Genomic DNA, 24876 nt, shown 5'->3' on the forward strand with positions numbered 1-24876 from the left:
GGTACTGAATCAAGTCATCCTTTAACCTTCTCTTTGTTAAGCTAAACAGATTGAGTTCCATGAGTTTATCACTATAAGGCAGGTTTTCTAAGCCTTTAATGATTCTTTTGGCTCTTTTCTGAACCCTCTCCAATTTATCTACATCCTTCTTGAATTGTGGGCACCAGAACTGCACACGGCATTCCAGCAGCGGTTGGACCTGTGCCATACACAGACGTATGCTTTAGCTGTATTAAAACACACATTGTTTGTTTGTGCCGTTTTCCAAGCGATCCAGATCACTGTGAATCAGTGACCTGTACTCTTCATTATTTACCACTCCTCCAATTTTTGTTTCATTTGCAAAATTTATCAGTGATGATTTTATGGTTTTTTCCAGGTCATTGACAAAGTTAAATACCACAGGGCCAAGAACTGATCCCTCTGAGACCCCCACAGGAAACACACCTGCTTGATAACAATTCCCCATTTATAGTTACATTCTACGACCTATCAGTTATCCAGTTTAATCCATTTAATGTGTGCCATGTTAATCTTATATGGTTCTGTTTTTTTCATAAAAATATAACGCAGTACCAAGTCAAACATCTTAGAGAAGTCTATGAGGTTAACACTATTACCTCTATCAAACAAATGTATATTCTCATAAAAAAATCAAGCTAGTTTGACAGGATCTATTTTCTATAAAACCATGTTGATTGGCATAAATTACATTACTCTCTCATTTTTTAATTAAGTCCCATGTCAGCTGCTCCATTATCTTGCCTGGGATTGATGTCAGGCTACCAAGCCTATAATTACCTGGATCATCTCGTTTACCCTTTTTAAAAATTGGCACAACATTAGCTTTCCTTTAGTCTTCTGGAACTTCCTCATTGTTCCAAGACTTATTGAAAACCAATATGAATGATTCAGTGAGTTTATCAGCCAGGTCTTTTGAACTTCTTGGAAGCAAGTTATCTGGACCTACTGATTTTAAAATGTTTAGCTTTAGTAACTTCTATTTAACATCCTCCAGAGAAACAAGTAGACTAATTCCTGGATTATTGGTAAAAGTCTGGGACATTCTTGGTCAAATGACAACGTTTCTTACTTGCTGTATATATCCTGTCGCACGCTGCATGTGACAGCAGATTCTCTACTTGCAGCATCTCTGTATGGGAAAAATGTACCACAGTTAACAATATCAAGAAAAGCACTACCATGAGGATTGGCAGATATAGTCATTTTCTGAGGGATAATTAGTTCTGGAAAGGATTCTCCAGTCCTCATGTCAACTCACATGGGGAACACAGTATCACACAGGAGAGAGAAAACAGTAGGCAAATCTTTCCAAAGAAACTGTTCCTTACAAAAAAGATTCACCAGTCCTTTTGCTAGACGTTGAAAACCATTTCTTGAACTCACGGCTGAATTAGCAACAGAGAAAACAATGGCTTATCTCACTTCCATCATAAAGATATAATACAGACAATCATTATAATCCAGACATTGGCAATTCAGCACTGTTGATTGCCCTGTGTTCTGAAACACTCTTCTCTTGTTATGACTAGGGCCCTACCAAATTCATGGCCGTGAAAAACACATCACAGACCATGAAATCTGGTCTCCCCCCTGTGAATCTCATCTTCTGTGTGATTTTACCCTATACTATACAGATTTCAGGGGGATTTCTCAAATTGGGGATTCTGACCCAAAGGTCTGGTCTATACTACCTGCCTGAATCGGCGGGTAGAAATCGACCTCTCGGGGATCGATTGATCGCGTCCCGTCGGGACGCGACAATCGATCCCCGAATCGGCGCTCTAACTCCACCAGCGGAGGTGGTAGTAAGCGCCGCCGACAAAAAGCGGCAGAAGTCGATTTTGCCGCCGTCCTCACAACGGGGTAAGTCGGCTGCAATATGTCGAATTCAGCTACGCTATTCACGTAGCTGAATTTGCGTATCTTAAATCGACTCCCCGCTGTAGTGTAGATGTACCCAAAAGGGAGTTGCTGGGGGGTTGCTGTATTGTCACCCTTTCTTCTATGCTGCCTTCAGAGTTGGGCGGCCAGAGAGTGGCAACTGTTGGCTGGGTGCCCGGCTATGAAGGCAGTGCCCTGCCAGCAGCAGCACAGAAGTAAGGGTGGCAATACCATACCATGCCATCCTTATTTCTGCGCTGGTGCTGGTGGTGACTCTTCCTTCAGAGCTGGGCTCCCAGCCAGCAGCCGCCGCTGTCCAGCTGCCCAGCTCTGAAAGCAGCAACGCCGCCAGCAGCAGCACAGAAGTAAGGCCTGGTCTACACTACGGGTTTAGGTCGACTTTAGCAGCGTTAAACCGAATTAAGCCTGGACACGTCCACACAATGAAGCCCTTTCTTTCGACTTAAAGGGTCCTTTAAACCGGTTTCTTTACACCACCTCTGACGAGGGGATTAGCGATAAAACCGGTCTTTGCGGGTCGGAATTGGGGTAGTGTGGACGGAATTCGACGTTATTGGCCTCCGGGAGCTATCCCACAGTGCTTCATTGTGACCGCTCTGGACAGCACGCTCAACTCAGATGCACTGACCAGGTAGACAGGAAAAGACCCGCGAAGGTTTGAATTTCATTTCCTGTTTGCCCAGCGTGGAGAGCACAGGTGACCCCGCAGAGCTCATCAGCACAGGTAACCGTGATGGAGTCCTCCCAGGATCGCAAAAGAGCTCCAGCATGGACCGAACGGTATTAGAAAAGATCTCCAAGGCCATGAAGGACCGAGGCCATAACAGGGACACACAGCAGTGCCGTGTGAAAATTAAGGAGCTACGGCAAGCTTACCACAAAGCCAGAGAAGCAAACGGAAGGTCCGGGGCAGAGCCGCAAACTTGCCGCTACTACGCGGAGCTGCATGCGATCCTAGGGGGTGCAGCCACCACTACCCCAACCGTGTGCTATGACTCTCTCACTGGAGAAACACACAGGGAAGACGGTTCGGGGAACGAGGAAGATGACGATGGAGGTACTGTAGGTAGCTCACAGCAGCAAGGAAGCGGAGAAACCGGTTTCCCCAACAGCCAGGATATGTTTGTGACCCTGGACCTGGAACCAGTAACCCCCGAACTCACCCAAGACCCTCAGGGCACACAGGAGACCTCTGGTGAGTGTAACTTTGTAACTATTTGTAAACATTACAAAAAAAAAGCAAGCGTGTTTAATGATTACTTTGCCCTGGCAATCGCGGCCAGTACATCTACTGGAAAAGTCTGTTAACGTGTATGGGGATGGAGCGGAAATCCTCCAGGGACATCTCCAGAAAGCTCTCCTGGTTGAAATGGGGTGATTTTATTAAGGGGACATTCAGAGGCGCCCGTTCCTGCTCTTCTGACCAGAAATGTTCCCCGCTGTTAACCACGCGGTGGGGGGAGGGGTGAAGTGATCATCCCAGAGAATCGTGTGTGTGTGTGTGTGGGGGGGGGGGTTTACTTGTGTTTGTGCCGCATGTTAACCGGGAAACCGCAGCCCCCTCCTTTTACATTGAAACCCCATTTTAAATGGACAACCCAATTCATCCTTGATATGGGAAATGCGCTGCTGTTTGCAACCTTTCCCGCATGTTAAGAAGGTTAAAAAAGCCAAAACACTGTGGCCTACGATGGCTGCCTGCAAGTCGAAATATGCGACCTTGTAATGAAAGAGTGTACCCATTGTTCTCTAAAATGTGTCTTTTTTAACCACCTCTCCCTTCTCCTCCGCCAGCTGCAAATGTTTCTCCTTCGCAGAGGCTCGTGAACATTAGAAAGAGAAAACGTAGGACGAGGGACGAGATGTTCACGGAGCTGCAGATGTCCGCCCAGGCTGATAGAGCACAGCAGAATGCGTGGAGGCAGTCAATGACGGAGATGAGAAAAGCCCAATATGAACGAGAGGAGAGGTGGCGGGCTGAATCGCGGGAAGAACAGAGCAAGTGGCGGGCTGAAGACGATAGGTGGCGTCAGCTTGCAGACAGAAGGCAAGAGTCGATGCTCCGTCTGCTGGAGCATCAAACTGATATGCTCGAGCGTATGGTTGAGTTGCAGGAAAGGCAGCAGGAGCAGAGACCGCCGCTACAGCCCCTGTGTAACCAACAGCCCTCCTCCCCAAGTTCCATAGCCTCCTCACCCAGACGCCCAAGAACACGGTGGGGGGGCCTCCGTCCACCCAGTCACTCCACCCCAGATGATCGCCCAAGCATCAGAAGGCTGGCCTTCAATAAGAGTTAAAGTTTTAAAATGCAGTGTTTCCTTTTCCATCCCTCCTCCCCCACCCATCCCAGGCTACCTTGGCAATTATCCCCCTACCTCTGTAAGGAACTAATAAAGAATGCATGAATGTTAAAAAAAAATGACTTTATTGCCTCTGCAAGCGGGAGGGGAGGGTGGGGTGGGGTGGTTGGTTTACAGGGAAGTAGAGTGAACCAGGTCGGGGGGGGGGTTTGGAGGGTTCATCAAGGAGAAACAAACAGAAGTTTCACACAGTAGCCTGGCCAGTCACAAAACTCGTTTTCAAAGCTTCTCTGATGCGCACCGCGCCCTGCTGTGCTCCTCTAACCGCCCTGGTGTCTGGCTGCGCGTAATCAGCGGCCAGGCGAGTTGCCTCAACCTCCCACCCCGCCATAAAGGTCTCCCCCTTACTCTCACAGATATTGTGGAGCGCACAGCAAGTAGCAATAACAATGGGGATATTCTTTTCGCTGAGGTCTGAGCGAGTCAGTAAGCTGCGCCAGCGCGCTTTTAAACGTCCAAATGCACATTCCACCACCATTCGGCACTTGCTCAGCCTGTAGTTGAACAGGTCCTGACTCCTGTCCAGGCTGCCTGTGTACGGCTTCATGAGCCATGGCATTAAGGGGTAGGCTGGGTCCCCAAGGATCACGATAGGCATTTCAACATCCCCAATGGTCACTTTCTGGTCCGGGAAGAAAGTCCCTTCCTCCAGCTTTCGAAACAGAGCAGAGTTCCTGAAGACGCGAGCATCATGTACCTTTCCCGGCCATCCCACGTTGATGTTGGTGAAACGTCCCTTGTGATCCACCAGGGCTTGCAGCAGCATTGAAAAGTACCCCTTGCGGTTTACGTAGTCGGTGGCTTGGTGCTCCGGTGACAAGATAGGGATATGGGTTCCGTCTATGGCCCCGCCACAGTTTGGGAATCCCATTTCAGCAAAACCATCCACTATTGACTGCACGTTGCCCAGAGTCACTACCCTTGCTATCACCAGGTCTTTCATTGCCCTGGCAAATTGGATCACAGCAGCCCCCACCGTAGATTTGCCCACTCCAAATTGATTCCCGACTGACCGGTAGCTGTCTGGCGTTGCAAGCTTCCACAGGGCTATCGCCACTCGCCTCTCAACTGTGAGGGCTGCTCTCATCTTGGTATCCTGGCGTTTCAGGGCAGGGGACAGCAAGTCACAAAGTTCCATGAAAGTGCCCTTACGCATGCGAAAGTTTCGCAGCCACTGGGAATCGTCCCATACCTGCAGCACGATGCGGTCCCACCAGTCTGTGCTTGTTTCCCGGGCCCAGAATCGGCGTTCCATGGCATCAACCTGCCCCAGTGACACCATGATTTCCACATTGCTGGTGCCTGTGCCTTGTGAGAGGTCTATGTCCATGTCAATTTCCTCATCACTCTCATCGCCGCGCTGCAATCGCCTCCTCGCCTGGTCCGGGTTTCGCCTTGGCATGTCCTGGCTCTGCATATACTCCAGGACAATGCGCGTGGTGTTCATAGTGCTCATAATTGCCGCAGTGATCTGAGCGGGCTCCATGATCCCAGTGCTAGCTATGGCGCCTGGTCAGAAAAAAGGCGCGAAAGTAGTATCTGATGGACCAGGAGAAGGAGGGCGGGAGGGAGGGAGGGAGGGCCGAGTGACGACATGGCGTACAGGTACAGGAACAGGGAGAAACACAAATAACTGTCACACAGAATGGTCCCCCCAAAGATTAAACTGGAAACCCTGGGCTTAGCAGGCCGTTGATTTCACGGAGGAAGGGGAAGCAAATGAACACAGAACAAATCTATTTTTTACATCTTAAGGTGGCAGCCGACGGTGCAGCATGAGTGACAGCCATACCAGTATGACGACGATGGGTACCAATCATAATATACCATCATCTGCCAAAAGGCAAGGGATTGCTGCTGTGTAGCAATGCAGCCCCACGTCTGCCAGCCCCACGTCCGCCAGCACCCAGCATCGCTCTCGGCCTCTTCTGGGTGCTTAGCAGACAATACTGGGCAATTGGCAGAAAATAGTATATTACGACTGGTAACCATCATCATCAAAACAGTAGCATGTCTGCCCAGGTGGCCATGATTGACAGCCATACCAGTATGACGATGACGGGTACCAGTCATAATATACCATCGCCTGCAAGGGGCTGGTGCAATGCAGCCCTACGGCTGCCAGCCCCACGGCTATCAGTCATGCTACACCGTCTACCGCCAAAAGGCAGTTAGCAGCTGCTGCTGTGTAGCAATGCAGTCCCACGTCTGCCGGCACCCAGAGGACATATGGTGACGTTGAGCTCAGCTGAGCTGAGCGGGCTCCATGCTTGCCGTGGTATGTTGTCTGCACAGGTAACCCAGGTAAAAAGGCGCGAATCTATTGTCTGCCTTGCTGTGACGAGGGGGGAGGGGCCTGACGACATGTACCCAGAACCGCCCGCGACACTGTTTTGCATCATCCGGGCATTGGAATCTCAACCCAGAATTCAAAGAAAAGGCGCGAACCGCTTCTCGGCTCTCTGAGCTGTGGCGCAAACGTAGTATCTGACGGACTAGGCGAAGGAGGGAGGGCGGGCTGAGTGACGACATGGCGTACAGGCACAGGGAATTAAAATCAAGAACGGTGGCTGTGCATCAGGGAGAAACACAAACAACTGTCACACAGAATGTTCCCCCCAAAGATTAAACTGAAAACCCTGGGCTTAGCAGGCCGTTGATTTGACGGAGGGAGGGGGAAGCAAATGAATACAGAGCAAATCTATTTTTTACATCTTAAGACGACGGTGCAGCGTGACTGATAGCCCTCGGCATCTTTCTGGGTGCTTGGCAGCAAATACGGGGCGGCGTATGATGATGGTCTTCAGGCCTATTGCACAATCGGCTGCTCGGGGAAGACTCTGCTAACGTGCGATGACCCGACTTGTAATAGGACGGCTAATAGTCGTAATACACCATTTACTGCCAAAAGGCAAGCCCCCCGGCTGCCAGCACCCAGATCGCCGATGAAGGCTACCAGTCTACTGCACCGTCTACCGCCAAAAGGCAGTTAGCAGCTGCTGCTGTGTAGCAATGCAGTCCCACGTCTGCCGGCACCCAGAGGACATATGGTGACGGTGAGCTGAGCTGAGCGGGCTCCATGTTGTCTGCACAGGTAACCCAGGTAACCCAGGTAAAGAGGCGCGAATCTATTGTCTGCCGTTGCTGTGACGGGGGAGGGAGGGGCCTGACGACATGTACCCAGAACCGCCCGCGACACTGTTTTGCATCATCCGGGCATTGGGATCTCAACCCAGAATTCAAAGGGGCGGCGGAGACTGCGGGAACTGTGGGATAGCTGTGGGATAGCTACCCATAGTGCAATGCTCTGGAAGTCGACGCTAGCCTTGTACTGTGGACGCGGTCCGCCGACTAGAGCACCTAGAGCATTTTATTGTGTGGACACACACAATCGGCTGTATACAACCGATTTCAATAAAACCGGCTTCTATAAATTCGAACTAATTTCGTAGTGTAGACGTACCCTAAGTGTAGCAGAACTGCAACTGCCCTACAATAACCTTGCGCCCCCCCCCCAACTCCTTTTTGGGTCAGGACCTCTACAATTACAACACCGTGAAATTTCAGATTTAAATAGTTGAAATCATGAAATTTAAAATGTTTAAAATCCCATGACCGTGAAATTGACCAAAATGAACCATGCATTTGGTAGGGCCCTCGTTATGACTGTCGAGACTCTCAGAAGGTTTGATGCTGATTTCTGGTTCAATAAAAAACAGCTACTCAGCCAAAACAGTAAAAAGCATGTTTGGTATATGAGACTGATCTGACAAAGCCCCAATTTTACATACAATGGCAGATAAATAATTCTTGAAATAAAGAATATATTCTAATGCAAAGTCATGAATGATGTTAATCTTTACAAACTCTCTATTTCTGGATCCGGAGCATCAGGCTTTTACAAGTGATGCTGGTTTTGATATTTTGTTTAACATGATCTATGAAGTCATTTTAGTGTGCTAAGAGAAACCATTCGCCTGTCTCTCACATGACAGGATACTTCCATAATACAGCAGAAGGGGGTTCACAAATGATCATCAAATCTGAAATGCTTAGATGGAAAGTAAATAAACAAGACATCACGGGGGTGCAAATGATGCAGTCATTTTCTAGTTCCACTACCATCATAGCCATATATCATCCTCAGCCTGTGACATGGATTCATCCATGGCGCGGATACCTTGCCAATCTTTTTAATTTGGGCCACCGTTCTCCTTCTGCACTCTTATAAGCAACCACTATTCCTCTCCCAGAAAACAGCTTATCAATAAGGGCTGTTGCATAAGCAATATGGCTAATCTCTCTGGATACCTTGAGTCCACTCCTAAATCCAGGTTTCCTGTACAACTGTATCCTGCACTGCCCCCAAAGCACTTGAGTGGCCAGATTTTAGTTTCCGAAGGCTATATACATCCAGAGTAGTTTACACTTTTCTTACATTGTGTTTCTCAAGGTGGCTAAAGGTAACTCTCTCCTGCCATCGCTGTCACTCTTACTGAGAACCATGGAGGGGATCTCATCAATCGTACTTCTTAATTCCTGGAGAAGCCGCTTTAAATCTCGCAGTGGGTCCTCCTTCACAATGCCTGGCTTGGGTGGCATCTGAATTAAATAGTCATTTATAAAAGAAATGTTTAAAATGGCATTTTGCTTTCCAGACCTATATATACCCAGCTAAAGACAGACATTTCTCTTTTGTTCTTAGTTATTAGATTTTTTAACTCTATTTTAGTGGAAGCTATCTAGAGGTTTGACCATGCAAATTTGATCATTATCAAAATACTTTATAAGAGGTGAATATACTATGTAAGTTAATAAACTCTCTCTCTTTCAGAATATTGTAAAGAAAATCATAACATGATTATACACGGTACTGGATATAGATGTAAATTTTTATATACATATACAAATACTATGTTCAAAAAACATTATTAAGGTTGCAAAGTTAAGCACTCAAAAGTTAGGAAATGCAACCTTAATTCAGCCCCCCTGGTGCATATGCATTGTAAAGCAGTCTTTAATTACATGATCACATACTATATTTTCCACAGGACCTCCATCTCATTCAGCGCACATGATGCACAGTCCTCACTCAATGAAAAGTAAGTTACATTCAGTATTTATTAAATTTTATTAAATTCAATATTTTGTTTTCTCCCGATTGTGCAATGGGTGGCCCTAGGCCTTATTTAGTGAACCCTATTCAAACCCGGCTTTGAACAGAGAATTATTCATTTCCTCATCAGCTTTTTTCTGGTGCTCCTCACGACAGTATCTGATTATTCACAAACACAAATGGATTCATTATCACAACACCGCCTGTGAAATGAGGGGCTGGTATTACTCCCATTTTACAGATGGGGAACAGAGGCACAGGGATTTTAAGGTCAAAAGTGTCCACTAATTTTGAGTGCCCAATCTGAGACCTCTAGGACCTGATTCTTCAGATTACTTAGCATTATATAACACTTTATCTGTTTGCAGCACAACTCGGATTGACTTCAGTTGCGGCTGTGAACGCTCAGCAATTTTGCAAATCAAGACCCGTGGGCTCAAGTCAGGCACCCAGAAAATGAGGACCGCACTATTAGAGTGCTTGAGCTCCTCAAAGAAAAGATTGCCAGAATTCTTTTTAACGTGGGCAAAACAATGCACTTTTCTCTAACTTCATTCTTGGAAATGGTTAAACCGTTCTGGCTGAAATGGGTTTTTCTTTCTTAAAGTCATCTTGAAACAGACACCCGATATAAAAAAATGTCAGCCCAAATGATTAAAGGTTGGCAAAGTTATAAGCATCTAATAATAGGATATTATAATGGGAAGTGTCAGGCAATCTTAACAGGTGGTGCTTACGATGGGTATGTCTATACTACAATTGGACACCCATGTCTGACCTGTGCCAGCTGGTGTGGGCTCACGGGGGTTGGGCTTGTGGGGCTGTTTAATTGCAGTGTAGACATTTGGGCTTGGGCTGGAGTCCGAGCTCTGGGACCCCACGAGGGGGGAAGGTCCCAGAGCCCAGGCTCCAGCTTGAGCCTGGACATCTACACTGCAATTAAACAGCCCCTGAGCCAGAGTCAGTTGGGTTTTAAATTGCAGTGTAGACACACCCAGCAAGGCCAACTGCATCCTTGCTGTGACTCCACTGATTTCATTGGAGTCACACAATTGATACGTTCTGCTCACATGCTGTATATACAGAAAAAGGGACACATTAGAAAGTGAAGTTAGTTGGTAACTGAAACTTTTTTAGTGCATGTCTCCAAGTGATATAAGGAAAACTTTGGTCAAAGCTTTTTTATAATTTCCTAGCTGCTTTGTCTGTTCTCAGAAAACTCAGAGATAGGTAACAGTTTATGCAGACAGTCAATGGACAGAGCAAATAGACAATTCATAGGCTAAAGTACACAAACATGCCTGAGCCGCAAAATTATGGCCATCATTTAGTGACGTTTTCTCTGCTGTGTGAAAGAGAAACTAGCAATGCTGTAGAGTGATCAAACCATTTCTTTTCTGAGAAAGCAATAAAAACCTTTTGCACTGGAGTTACTAAAGTTCTCTCAATGGTGCATTAGTATGCTCAAGTTAAATGTCGGCATTTGGTTTACACTGGACCCGGCAAAGATAAAGCTGAACATACAGTACTGTAAATATACAAGGTCCAATTCTGTCCTCACCTGGCCACACCCTCTAGGAAGGTTATTCTCACACAAGGGAAGGGAAAGGCTGGGCACAGGGCCCTTTCTTCAGCATTGCTGCCTGCTACCCACTCCCATAAATCCATGGGCACTAGTTTAGCTCCTGCAGGAGCTGTGCTATTTGGGACTCCCCCGAGCCACAGCTGTCCTGGTAGGAAATGTGAATTTCCAAAACACAAAGAGCAAAGCAGAAAAAAATACTGTAGATTTTATCTGCAGTATCTTATATTTCCCCAGGGGATTGGTGGGGACACTCTGCAACTTTTGGCCCTGCACCCCTCCCTACATGTGGAGTCTGTAGGAGCATGGAGGGGGCATGCCATGAGCACACGCAGAGGGCTGATGGGGCCTTAATTAGGTTCACTTCCTACTGAGATCAATAGATCTGTGTGAGAACAGAATTGGTCCCACAATACATATTTACTGATAAAAAATAAGGTGTGCGCATAGTGACTGACAAACCCACACTCTGTTGTGTGTTAATGATCATGGGCTTGATCCAATTGCTACCAAAGGTAATGGAGACTCCCATTTACTTTGGTGGGAGCTGTGGCATGTCCTATATGGAGAATCATATAAAAACTAATGCAGAAAATAATTCTCCATTATTTTCTCTAAAGACTTCGGTTAAATCCATAATTTAGGTGTATTTAAAAAGAAGGGAGGAAGGTTACGTAATCTAATATTAATACAAAAGCTGTCATAAACTAAAAGGAAAAAAAAATCAGAGAAAGCCTGTATGAGAAGGAAATTTTAAAACATTCTCCTGCAGCATTTGCAACGAAAACATTGCAGGATTGTACTGGTGCATGAGAACCAGAAAAGGAAATTGGCTGGAAACTGGAATTCTGACTAGTCTTTTCTCACTGTCTGTGCTGAGTGAGTTACAGAAAACACACGCCATAAATGGTGAAAAGTCAAATGTATTTCAATGTAGTCTTTGTTTCAATATTTTAAAGTGTTATTAGTGACACAGGTAAGGAAATTTGTTTTAAAAAGCTAGTTTTTATTCTCCAACTGCTAAGATAGTCTTAGCTAAATAAAAAGAAAAGGAGTAAGTCCATAATATGAGACATTATAGGAAATGAGTTAATCCTGGTAGGTAAGAATCCCTTTGAAAAACCCCCACTGGAAATGACATCTGTTTTTGAACTTCAGAACAGCTCTGTGTCATGCTGACTTCACAATCTAGAGCCGATACTCACGTGAGGAATGAAGCCTTGAAAGGCTTGGGAAGATGGCACGTTAGCGTGGGGATGAGTAAGTGGCAATGATATGTGGCGTGGCTTTCCAGAAGAAGTAGAACCTGACGTATATCCTGGGCCCTGCAGTTCCTGCCGAAGAACAGTAGTCAGGTGTAAGCAGACAAAATGGTGTACAGGTGCCATCTTTGTGGTGTGTTTTTTACAGTATGTAGCACAGTGGAGCCTTGGTCCAAGATTCTCAAAAGTGACTAGTGACTCTGAGGGCCTCAATTCAGACCCCTTTAGGGTTGTCTCAGGTTGGGAACACAAAAATGGAGGCACCCAAAATCAATAGTCACTTTTGAAAATCTTGGCTGGTCCATGACTGGGGTTCCTCCAATGCAGAGTAAAAAACAATAGGATCACACTGACTGCAAGGAATCCTGAATGCAGCAGGCAGTTTGATGCTATAAAATATGGTGCCCCGTGTAGTCCTATAATCCACTTTACAAGGCACACACAAGTTAACCCCTTTAAACCCATTAGTCACACACACTTCCAGCAGTTTGCTTTGGGCTCAGAATTCCATGTATTGCTGTGGTGGTTACAACTGTTTTTTAGCTGGGAACCACTCAAGGGTAATGATTTTTAGGAGCTGCCACATGGTGGCTCACCCGATGAGCCAGACCTGATCATAGAAGGAGTCACACAGGAGAGGGAACAGGGTGATTGCCCTGTAAAGAGCAGAAGGAGGCTGCAGTGGGGGGAGCATAGAATAGCAAAGAGAAACTGCAGAGTGTGCGAAGACCGCATGTGGGGAAGGCCCTGAGGCCAAGGGAGCTGTGACAGAGAGAAGCCCAGGGACCAAGCAGCTTCTGTGGAGAAACCTGGATGGAGTCTGGGCCTAAAGGCAAGAGATGGAAGGCTAAGCTCCAGCTAGGAAGAACTGGGAGGACAAGCTGGGACAGAATAAGAACTCTGGCTATGAGGGAAGACACCAGAGCTTAGTATGGACTCTTATGTGGTGATGGGCTTTATTTTGGGACCCTGTGATGGTTAAGAACTATTTCTGTTATTGAAGTGGCCCTAGGCAGGGGTGGTAATATGGAAAGGAATTGTTTCTGCTACTAAATCAGCCCTAGGCAGGGGTGATGTTATCCTAGAAAAGAATCGTCCTATTATTAAGCCAGCCACGGGCAAAGGGTGGGACAGCTGTGGGAAAGTTGTGTGCAGTTCTTACAGGTCCTGCAAATGGGGGGGCTAAAGGGATCAGTATGCCTGTAAAGTGACCCAGGATGGAGTGCTTAGTACATGGCCATCCTACAGGAGCCACTACAAAACAAAATTGTCCCATATTTTAATGTCCAGTTAAATAACTTATTACTGTTCTGGGTGCATTATTTATTTTCATATATAATTCAATAAAACCCTCAAATTCTAATTCACCTGAAACTGCCAGAAAATTTCAGGAGTATCACAGAAGTCTTAGTACTTGTCACAGAAGCATGGTGCCAAAGCATTCCCATTACAGCTTTAATTCATTTAAAGTCAGACCCTGATACCCTTACTCACATGGAATAGTATTTTACAAGTAAGTGATATCAAAGGCACCACTTGTGAAGGGGTGATATTAAACCTGAGTTAAGGGTATCAGATAAGTACCCTTGGGCATATGCTGAAGTAAAAGGAGGGTAGTATTAAAACTAGAACCAAGAGTAAATGCCTAAATTTTTCAGTCCACATATTAGGTATAAAGAACTTACTTTTATATCCAAAGCGTGTTGTAGTTTGAAGCGCATAGCTTCTTGCTCCTGACACTGGATTATGCACTGACATTCTGCAAATTGCATAGATGCCTGCAAGAGAGAATATGAGATTTTAATTAACCTTTTCTTTGTTTTCTATTAAATGTTTTTAATCCTTTCTCTCTAATAAGAACAAGGGGCCCTACAAAGAGACCTTTTATTTGTATAGTGCCAGCAGTGTGGTAGGTGCTTTCTAGAAATATAAAACCAGATGCCGGCCCTGCAGAGCTTCCAAAAGGCAGCTGAATTGCCATATGACCCTTGTAGCAATGATATCCACACAACAACCTTAGTGAAAGGAGATATTCCTATTGGAAAGAATCCTGAACACCTATGGGCTTTGGTAATCCAAGTGTATTAACTGGGCAAAGCCCTCCTCAAGGCTTTACAATGGATGAGGGGGTGAAGTCTGGAATCTATACTCTGTTAAATAATACAACTTGTTAAAGATTGTTTATAGTGGAAAAATGTGATATATGCAGATATGATAATACGTATTCTGGTTCTTTAAATCTGTAGCAGGAAACTAAGCAACAGGAGCTGGGGAAGTTTCTGAGCCCGAGCGCTACTGTGAAGCAGACAGAGACAGGGACATTTTAGGGAGGGTGTTTTCATAATTCTAATAAAGTTTCTTGTTCAGTGTTAGAAGAAACTGAGTTTCTTTCTGTCATTCTTTACCATTGCCACATGACAAAAAGGCAGTTGACTCTCTATGCTCACTGAAGCATGATGAATACAGTGTTCATACACATACTTAGCTGCCTCTTGTTTGCACGGTAGTTTCTATTTCAACATTCAACTCAGAAATAATTTATGAGCAGCAGGTTGATCAATTACCTGTAATGATGTCTATACAGTGGAGGCTCTCCAGGGTAGGTAAGATAGGCACTATCTGTCCTGTCTGACCACTGTTATGATCTTTACCCACTGCTTTAAATGGGCTCTGACTGTACTTTTTACAGATAGTTTTCACCCACTCACTTTCAGACAGCACCAGCCTTCATTGTGTCTGTGCCTTTGTTAGTTGGCTATATTATTACTGTATGTTCTGTTACACACAACAAAGCTGTGCTAACATAATGTTGCAGAGTCAAGCACTCAAATTTAGGAAACAGCCAGAATTAAGGATGCCTGTGGTGCTGGCTCCACATCTAATCTGTCTTCCCCCCCTCGCAGGCTGAGTCTCCCTCCTTAGGCTCCTCATCCCAGTCACCCCAACAACCACCTTGTCTCAGTCTCCTTGCCCAACCAGTCTCTGTCCACCCACAGGCTCCTTGTTCTAATCTACTCCTTCTCCGCACCCCACTAGGACTAGCTCTCTTCCCCACTGTATATGCGTCAAACATGTACCTCTTGTATGCTGCCTGTATGCCTGGAGGGAGGGGGACTTTGTGGCACACGAGGGAGAGTCCACCTGCTCTCAGTTCCTGTGCCCAGTGCCCCCTGGTGGCCCATGCAGTCCTGAGATGGAGTTTTATGGGGATGGCACATGCACAGTCTGGTTGGCACATAGGCGCTGTGAGAGGTTGAGCATGGCCAGTGCAGATGGAATTTAGCTGCCAAACTCTAACAAGTCTATACTGAAGATATGCAAATGGAGATTTTTTTCAAAGGTTTATAGGTTGGTGCAGCTTGGGTGTTTTTCACAGGGATAGGAAAAGGCACATCTGGGGCCCCAAGGCAACCCCCTGCCGAATTCCAAGTCCTTGCTCCACAGAATGGAGGCACTTGAGCTCCTCCGTGAAATGGTTGTAAAAAATTTTAACATGGGAAAAGCACATTATTTTTCCACAATATCTTTTTCAGAAAGGGCTGAACGGTTCTAGCTGAAACTCTCCTGAAAACTTCAGCCTGAGGCAGAAGCCAGCATGGAAACTTTCAGCCTGAATGGTTAAAGTATGGCAAAGTTGTAAAGCCACAGAAAACCATGTTATAATGGGAAGTTGCCTTAACTATAAAGGGAAGGGTAACAGCCCTCCTGTGTACAATACTATAAAATCCCTCCTGGCCAGAGACTCCAAAATCCTTTTACCTGTAAAGGGTTAAGAAGCTCAGGTAACCTGGCTGACACCTGACCCAAAGGACCAATAAGGGGACAAGATACTTTGAAATCTTGGTGGGGGGAAAGGTTTTGTTTGTGCTCTTTGTTTTGGGGGTTGTTCGCTCTTGGGACTAAGAGGGACCAGACATCAATCCATGCTCTCCAAATCTTTCTGAACAAGTCTCTCATATTTCAAACTGGTAAGTAACAGCCAGGCAAGGCGTATTAGTTTTATCTTTGTTTTCTCAACTTGTAAATGTACCTTTTGCTAGAGTGTTTATCTCTGTTTGCTGTAGCTTTGAACTTAAGGCTAGAGGGGGTTCCTCTGGGCTCTTTGAATCTGATTACCCTGTAAAGTTATTTTCCATCCTGATTTTAAAGAGATGATTTTTACCTTTCTTTCTTTAATTAAAAGCCTTCTTTTTAAGAACCTGATTGATTTTTCCTTGTTTTAAGATCCAAACGGTTGGATCGGTGTTCACCAGGGAATTGGTGGAAGAGTCTCCCAAGGCTACCCAGGGAGGGAAAGGTTTTGGGGGGGGGGAGACAGAGTTTCCCAAATAACTCATAAATCATTTGGGTGATGGCAGCAAAAGCAGATCTAAGCTGGTAGTTAAGCTTAGAAGTTTTTATGCAGGCCCCCACATCTGTACCCTAACGTTCAGAGTGGGGAAGGAACCTTGACAGAAGTGTTAGGCAATTTTAAGTATAGGTGTCACTACCAACTCCACCTCTAACAACAGTTAGTTTTACATGGCTCTTTGGGTCCTCACCTGGAGGCTGGAGTGCTGTCTAGACCCAGGGGTCAGGATCTGCTGTGATAAGCTCAACCAGACAGCAACTGCAACAGCACAAGGTACTTACAATCCTCCCTGAACTGGGAGGCCTGCAGCCTCCATAAATGGGCAATACTGGCCAGGGTGATCACCAGGAACATACTGATTCAGTGTCTCTCTGGCAGGGCTCGTACGGAGTCCAGACCACAGAGCATTCAGCGGAAGGTAGCCGTGCAAACCACACTTGCCCTTCCCTAGGGGTGAATTCTTCCCTTCTAGCTCAAGGAGGTGCAACTTGTATCTCCCGAGCCAGCTAGGGCTAAATTAAGGCTTCTGTTAAAGAAAGCAGAAGTGTATTAACGTGAGGTCCAGGTCAAGATTTTAACAGATGTCATCTCTTAAAGTCCCTTCTCTTCACAGGAAATAGTACAGAAAAGTTTGGGGAATGAAAAGTCTGACTGAACCAGGAGCTACCTTATCAAGAGCTGCCTCCATGTTGGCAATCTTTTCTTTCAAACGTCGATCTTGTGACCTTAGGATCTCCAGCTCTCCAGTCATCTTGTTGTTTTCTGTTGCAATACAACTCAGTTCTTGGCTTAGTTTATTTTTCTCTTCTTTCAGATAATGCTTCTCCTGCATTTGTAGAGATCAAGACCAAAGTGAATGAGATAACAGTTTAGGATTGCTAACAATATACACATCTGTTGTCAATGAGCTTTATGACTTGAAGTAGTTTATATTCTTTAAAAAAATTTCAGTGAACCTTTCCAGAAGCTCAGCTATCATACTGAGCAGAAACAGGAGTTTTCACAATAAGAAGGTGACCTCTTATAGCGTTAGACTGTCACCTCACAGAGCCTTGAACCATTTCATATCTGAAATTTGAAGCTTTGAGAGTGTATGAGCATACTATGCTCCACATTATTATAAGCTCTTCCATTGCCCAATACCGAAGAAACAACTGTCATATTCCATGCAAGTGACTAGGTCCAAAACTAGCAGAGGACGATGAATTACTGTAAACACATGTAGGTGATAATCCAGTCAACTCTACTGGTAACTAAACCACTTATCTGTCTTGGACTCTACTAGACAGACCTTCATTGTTAAGAAACTGACAAGCAGTATCCACCAAAACTTGAAATGCTGAGAATCTGAATTAAGACAAATTCTGCTAAACTGTCCTCCAAAGCAAGCACCCACTGTGGCATTATTGTATGAACAATAATGTTTACAGAAAACATGAAAATAAATTATTGTAGCTGCCTGACAGTTTTTGTCAATCAGGATATGTTAGCTAATACATATACTAGTTGCCTGCTATTGAGCAGAATGAACCAAAATCACCTCTGGATGGATTTTTCAGTTAGGAAATAGTATCTCAAATCCAGCAGCAAACAAAACTGAGGGTAAGCACTGAGGGCCAGATTCAGAAGGATGTGCAAGAAAGGGGAGTTGGTTGGTACGAGGGTGTGAGTCTAAATGAGTTTGTAAGTAATTAAGGGCCTGATTCTCGTTTACGCTAAGGTCACTTTCGTCTGATCTGGCAGTAAATTATATTTACCCTCAGTTTAGGGCTCCTTTACATCACTAGAGCAGTATAAAGTGACTTAATGTATATGAAAATTAGGCCCTAAGTCTCAGGGGATTTAAGTCTGGAGAGAGACTAATTGATGTAACATTCAACTGGAGGAAGCCAGATGAAGGTGTAAGTTACGTTAATAACAACTGGTCCACACTAACCCCCCACTTCGAACTAAGATATGCAACTTCAGCTACGTTATTCACGTAGCTGAAGTCGAACTATCTTCGTTCGAACTTACCGCGGGTCCAGACGCGACAGGCAGGCTCCCCTGTCGACTCCGTGTACTCCTCTCGCGGAGTAGGAGTACCGGCGTCAACGGCGAGCACTTCTGGGATCGATCCCAGAAGATCGATTGCTTACCACCGGACCCGGAGGTAAGTATAGACATACCCAAAATACTCCCTTTGGTCTCTCTTGGACTAACCCTGAATTTGGCCCTGAATCTCTACTTGGAACTATTTATCTAAATATAGTTAAATACTTTTACTTGGAGCTCTTGTGACCTTAGTTGCATTTGTCATTGCCTCCTCCAAGAATTTAATCTTGCTCTGCAATGCATCTATCTGTCCTCTCTTGGCTGTGATTTGCTTCTGCATTCCCATTGCAACTTTCATAGCTGTAAAAGACAAGGTTCCCAACTGATTAGTCCTTTATGAACAAAATGGATCAAGCATGATGCTTTCTGTGTTCTTATTTGGAAATCAATTGTCAATAATACACTAAAAACAGACTGTGGGTTGGGATCCTGCAGTCCTGATGTGAGCAAACTTCCCATTAGAGTCAATGGGAGTTTTGCCTAGGTGGTGACTGTGATATAAACAGAAGAACCTAAACTGGTAAATTTAATATAGACCACCTCATACTCTGAAGAAATACAGCTCCAAATTTCCTGGCTTAATTTGATTCCCAGTAAACCATAAAACAACAAGGTGTCTGCATATGCCACTGTTTTTTATTCCTTTTATAAAATATTTGAATTACCATTAAAAACATCTACTGAAGGAATAAATATATTTACAAATTACACTTGTTAAAAAGACAAACAAGTATGACATAAGAAAAAAAACCTTCCAAAGTTACCATGGCCGTCGGAACCTTCCATAGTCTTTAACGTGGCTCTGGTTTGTTCCAGTTCAGCCTGGGCAGATTTCAATTGCATTTTGAGTTTGCTCGTGATACCTTCCATCTCTTCGCTTTTGTCTCGATAATTCCTCTTTAAATTTTCATATTCCTCTGTTCAATGTAAGCACATTGAATTGAACGAAAGTGTCAAGTGATTCATAAAATCACCCACCTGTTACTATTTAATTTATTTATTTATGTGCTGATTAATCCCTTAAAAGGAATATGATATTTATGCAATTAACAGAGAAAAAAATTGCTAACAAATTAAAACACATCATATTCCATTGCATTGCTATGATGTCATTGAAAGGCTGTGTTTCACTGGAACAAAATGAGATGCATTTCCTAACTGTTCTCTAAGGCTACCATTCTACAACGTGACAATAAAGCTACACTTCTTGATTGTGTGCTGCTCAGGGATCAGACTGCCCATTGCTACCTGGCGTGGCATAGCTACTTGTGAGATAAAATATTTGACCTGTGCCCATTCTCTCAGGCTCTTTTTCACAACTCCAACCTGCTCTATGTCCGGACATAGCTATAATCACCCCCTCTCCACACAATCCCCCCCGAAATCGCTTTGGCACAGCTGCAACTCAAATGCATCCCTCAAACAGCTCTGACCCCCTCAAATTCCCCCAATCATTCTCCACAACACTATGTTCCCTACACAACTCCCTCCCGCTAACTGCACAGCTCTGGCTCCCACACAGTGTGGCCCCCCCCAGCTCTGGACCCTCCATTTCAGACCCCCCCCCCATGCCCTCACACACTTTAACTCTGTTATTATTACTTTTCACAAAATCTGAGGACAGACTTTCCAACTAAAAGTATGTATATGGTTACCATCTATTAATCTTGCTGAGGTCAGAGTTAAGGTTGTGCACTGGAGCATGACTGCGGGGATCTGGGGATCTGTACTGTGGGTGCGTCTATGCTGAAAATGAATGGGGGAATCTGTGAATGCGTGTGGCTGGTATAATGTCTGCATAGTACAGCATGTGAATTGTGGTTGGTCTGGATGTTAACGCTGCCTCAACAGGTGATTTCCTTGAGTTCTGGTGACTGTGGTGAAAGGAAATACACATGTACAACCTCACCTCATAGTTATGAGTTTTTGAGTAGGCTATTATTGGCAGTGATGGGGCTCAGATACTTTCTGCCAATATCACATACTGTATGTCCCTGGCATCTTGATCTCCTTTCATGTATAGTATTTAAGGAATGCATTTGCTAATGTCCTCTTTCTGATGAGTTAAGATACAAGATTTTCACTAGTTTGATAGTAAACAGTTAATAGGATGTGCCAGATTAGTTTATTTAACTTATGGAACATTGCAGTATCTAGCTTCCCTGTATAATACCTGAGGAAGAAGGAGGGGTCTTGGTGAAGTTTATATTCTGTGACCTACTAGGGTTTTTATTCTGGGCCCTACTGAAGGTCAGGCTGTGCTAAGTATTTTTGCACAAGGCACTGGGAGTTATGCCTCTAAATTACACCATCTTCATTCTATACTAGAAATCCAAATAACGAATTAGTTCTCTGAAGCAGCCTGACCATCAGTGTACTCTATCTGGGAACCTTTTACTTGACTTTACTGGTAGCCATATTTGGATTGGATAGAATATTTGGATTCTATTTTTAACATCAGCCTGATTTAGCAGATATCTGATCTGAGGCTCCCTACCTGCGAGGCCAGCTAGCTCAGTGCGACTGGCTTTCAGCTCATTCATTAGTTGGTCTCTTTCCAGTTTCATATCCTTTACTGCACGGAGCCTCTCAGTGCAGGTATTTATCAGTTTAACTTTTTCCAGCTCCAGCTCACTCAATCTGGCCTCCATTTCACGGATTCTGTCTTCTTTCTTGTCCATCGCAATCTACTTATGTAAATAAATAAATTATAATAAATCTATTAATTAACAATTAAGACATATACACATTAGAATTATTTGAAATCTGATTTTTTATCATGGAATAACTTGGTGCAAAGATAAAACTAGAATGGAAAAGACACATGTACTTAAAAATGGGGGGCATAATATATAAACAGATTATTTCAGCATATATCACTGTCTCTGCTAACCCAACTGATTACTGTTTTTAACAAATTGTGCTTTGGTCTTAAGCATTATCAGAGTTCAGCTAGTGGCTAAATCAGTTTATAAGATCCCTAACTCAGGGATATTTTGTGTTTTGATTCCTATAGTTACTCACAAGATTTTTAAAAAGACTGATTTGCACCTTTTCACCTGTGAATGATCTGGGATTTGAAATGATTTCTTACCAAGTTGATGGAAACTAGGTTGAGCCTTTGGTAAGGTACTCTGTATACCATCTACATGAGGTGACCATGAGAAGATGCAGGGTAAAGTGGAACTTGAAACCAGAAAAGTCACATGCTCCAAAGGTTGTAGGGGCCATAGCTCAGCTGTGGCACCCCATACACATCACACAACAGCAAAAGTACAAGGAGGCAAGGATGGCTTCATACTAAACCAGCACTGAGAGAAGACAGAGCTGATGAAGAGGTAGATCGGAATATTTTAGTGATAAGGTCCTTTGGCTTTGAAGGCTGCTGCAGATGAGGTGGGAGACTTCTGTATATGAGTCTCTGAAGTGAAAGCCCTGCTAAGTATAGGGCCAGATACATCACTTGCAAAGTCTCTAGTGGGTTCAGCCCAAGAGACTTAGAACCATGCTTGTAACAGAACCAGGGAGTCAGCTCTGGATCTGATGATGCACTGCAAAACTCCTTAGCCCTCACCCAAAACTCTGGATGCTGAACTGACATCAGACCAGAACCAATGGAGATCAACGGAAAGAGCTCAAGTGTTCCTCCAGTGCTGACCTGATCAAATTATTTCTATATGAACCAACAAATCTGAGCCACTTGGAACTGAATAAGCTCCAAAACCCAACCTTTCCTTTTCTAAGGAGTCTTGTCAGCACCTGAATATGGCGAGCTTAGAATGCCTCTTCTTTAAAGAAGATGTCAGGTCTATAGGGCATACTCTAGATGAGGAATGTTTAATCAGTCTCAATGAAGAGTGCCACAAAGGTTGAGAGTGCTTCTCCTTCTGTAACTAAACACTCATAATTATCACCTCTCAGTAACAATATGACTTTTTCTGTTTTGTTGAAGGTGTGGTCTGACACCTTCAGATCTGACATCTCCAAGGCCTTCAAGATTGAGTGCTGAATGGACAAAATTTCTTCCTAAACTTTTGTCTACTTCTCCCGCTCGCCTCTTGCCTGAGGTGGTGGGGGTGGTGAAGCCTGTATGGTAAAGGGTGCCTCACAGGTTGGTCCGCCATGCACTTCTCGTTGTCATCAACCTTTGAAGCCTAAACACTTCTCTGGATCTGTCTATGAAAGAACAAACTAGTTCTGGATCTAACACACTGTTGTTATAGTAACAATTAACATCAATTATAATGGCTAATTATTATACTAACATCCACTGTTATTCTAAAACTAATTCACTGTGTAATCGAGAACAATGAAGTAATGGTTCTATGCCCTCTATGATCAGTAGAAAAGAAGCTGAAAATGGTAGGGTGGCCTTTTATAACCACAGATATGATCTGCAGATCAATGCGTTCACACCACCACCTGCTGCTCAACTGCCTTAGAGTGGGACACCCAATGGCTGAAGCACTATTCTACAGTGGGGATCCACAGTGGTAATTTTGTGATGAAGAACACTCTTTTGCCACCTCCTTCTAGTCCTTGTTTGTTTTTTGGTAAAATGATGTAGCAGAACAATTGGCCTATAGATTATAAAAATAAGAGGCTAAGCTATTCACACAGACACACATTTGGTTGTGCATAATTGGGTAATTGTACACCTTGTTAAATTTGCAGTCGTGCATGCAGTTATCCCTTTGGTATATGCAAAAGCATGCTTTTACATGTGCAACACAGGTACACATTTTTGAATATTTAGTCCAGTTTAGTTACTTCTCTGACTCATGGATATAGAGTGAAATCCTGGCCCTGCAGGATTGCACATGATTTCACCCATAATCTGTTAACTTCAGACCTAGAAATATTTATCTTATTTTTCATACAAACTGATCAAAATAATAATGATAACATAATGATGATGCTCCCAGCCATGCTATGTCTTCTAAATGTTTATAGATTTCTAGGCCCATTTTCCGACCTGCTTGAAAACACAGACAGTGTAACATATTGATAGAACAGAATGAATGTACTGTCTTGCAGAGATGTAAACACTGTGAAATGTACAGACCTTAACTTCTTGTACTTCCAGTTTCCTGTCACTGATTTCTTTCACAAGCTGAGATTTCTCCACCTCCATTGCACCAGCAGTTCGGCCATGCTGGCCCACAATCTGGGTCATGTTCTCAATTTGCTTTTGGAAGATCTCAATAACTCTTTCCTTTTCCATCACCTGCAGTTTCAGTGTCTCACACTCCGACTGCACATTTTGTAAGTAGTCCCCTTCATTCTTTAAGTGCTGGAGCTCCTGCAACTTACTATCTACCCGTGACCGGAGCTTCTTAATTTCCTCATTGGTAATTTCAATGGCTCTCTCCTTCTCTTGCAGGCAGGCTGTCAAGTCAGACACCGTTCTCTCAGAAGCCTCCAGATTGATCTTCTTGGCTGTCAGATCTTCAACCACTTTACGGAGCATCTCTTTGGTTGATTCTAGCTGGGCAGTCAAGGAGGAGACTCTTTCAATGCTTTCATTCTTTTCCTTAATTGCAGTCATCTGAATGGTAACAATAAAATGGTCAACTTTGACAACCGTATTTTCTATCTACCTTCCTACCTACAGGTATTCTAGCTACCTATCTATGGATTTTCTATAGCATCCATCATTATAGTATCTAAGAGCTTCATCGGTAAATTAGGTTTGCATGACAAGGACCCTAGTGGATTTCATGATTCTTCTGCTTTTCTTCCTTCCTTGATAAAGGAAACACAGTGTGAAATATAGAAAAAAAAATAAGTAGGACTGATGATGAAAAATAGAATAAACAAATTAACTGTCTCTAAACTATTTAGAGGAGACAGGTCTGAATCATTCAATATATTAAAGCCTGGCCAATTGAACTTTACAGCAAATATATCCTGGAAAAAGTATGTGTGCATCAATATATAACTAGTTTTATTGCTGTAGTCAACAAAGTGCATAGATTTTTATGGGACAACCTCCAACAGGAAGCATCGTGACCCAAGAGCCGCTCATAGTGCAGTACAGATGCAGAAGACAAGAATGGACCCAGAAATATCAGGAATTGAAGGTAGAATTTCATGGGGTGGGTGGTTGCAGGAAATAGTTGTAGGGAAAGCCTGGCTAGTTGGTGGCAAATAAAGGAATCAAGTTATAGACAAATTAATTTGAC

General features: G+C 44.1%; 2 protein-coding genes across 5 annotated transcripts in view; one reads left to right on the plus strand and one right to left on the minus strand.

Annotated features, from left to right (window-relative positions):
* CCDC158 (coiled-coil domain containing 158) overlaps positions 1-24876 on the minus strand; it is a 67127-nt gene that overhangs the window by 13200 nt on the left and 29051 nt on the right. For all 4 annotated transcript variants that reach the window (XM_024108442.3, XM_024108441.3, XM_065595981.1 and 1 more), the window contains 9 exons: positions 23757-24239; positions 21189-21378; positions 19456-19608; positions 18879-18991; positions 17265-17423; positions 13932-14024; positions 12190-12318; positions 8725-8888; positions 1094-1153 (listed from right to left, as the gene is read on the minus strand). In XM_024108442.3, coding sequence (XP_023964210.2) covers positions 1094-1153; positions 8725-8888; positions 12190-12318; positions 13932-14024; positions 17265-17423; positions 18879-18991; positions 19456-19608; positions 21189-21378; positions 23757-24239 — 1544 coding nt within the window. The remainder of the gene's footprint in view (positions 1-1093; positions 1154-8724; positions 8889-12189; positions 12319-13931; positions 14025-17264; positions 17424-18878; positions 18992-19455; positions 19609-21188; positions 21379-23756; positions 24240-24876) is intronic.
* Positions 2557-4328, plus strand: LOC135983538 (mediator of RNA polymerase II transcription subunit 15-like). Its single transcript, XM_065595983.1, has 2 exons — positions 2557-3121; positions 3721-4328. The coding sequence occupies exons 1-2, from the start codon at positions 2695-2697 to the stop codon at positions 4221-4223; spliced, it is 930 nt and encodes a 309-aa protein (XP_065452055.1). The 5' UTR covers positions 2557-2694; the 3' UTR covers positions 4224-4328.

The sequence above is a fragment of the Chrysemys picta genome, chromosome 5, assembly GCF_011386835.1.
Source record: "Chrysemys picta bellii isolate R12L10 chromosome 5, ASM1138683v2, whole genome shotgun sequence".
Lineage (NCBI taxonomy): Eukaryota > Metazoa > Chordata > Testudines > Emydidae > Chrysemys > Chrysemys picta.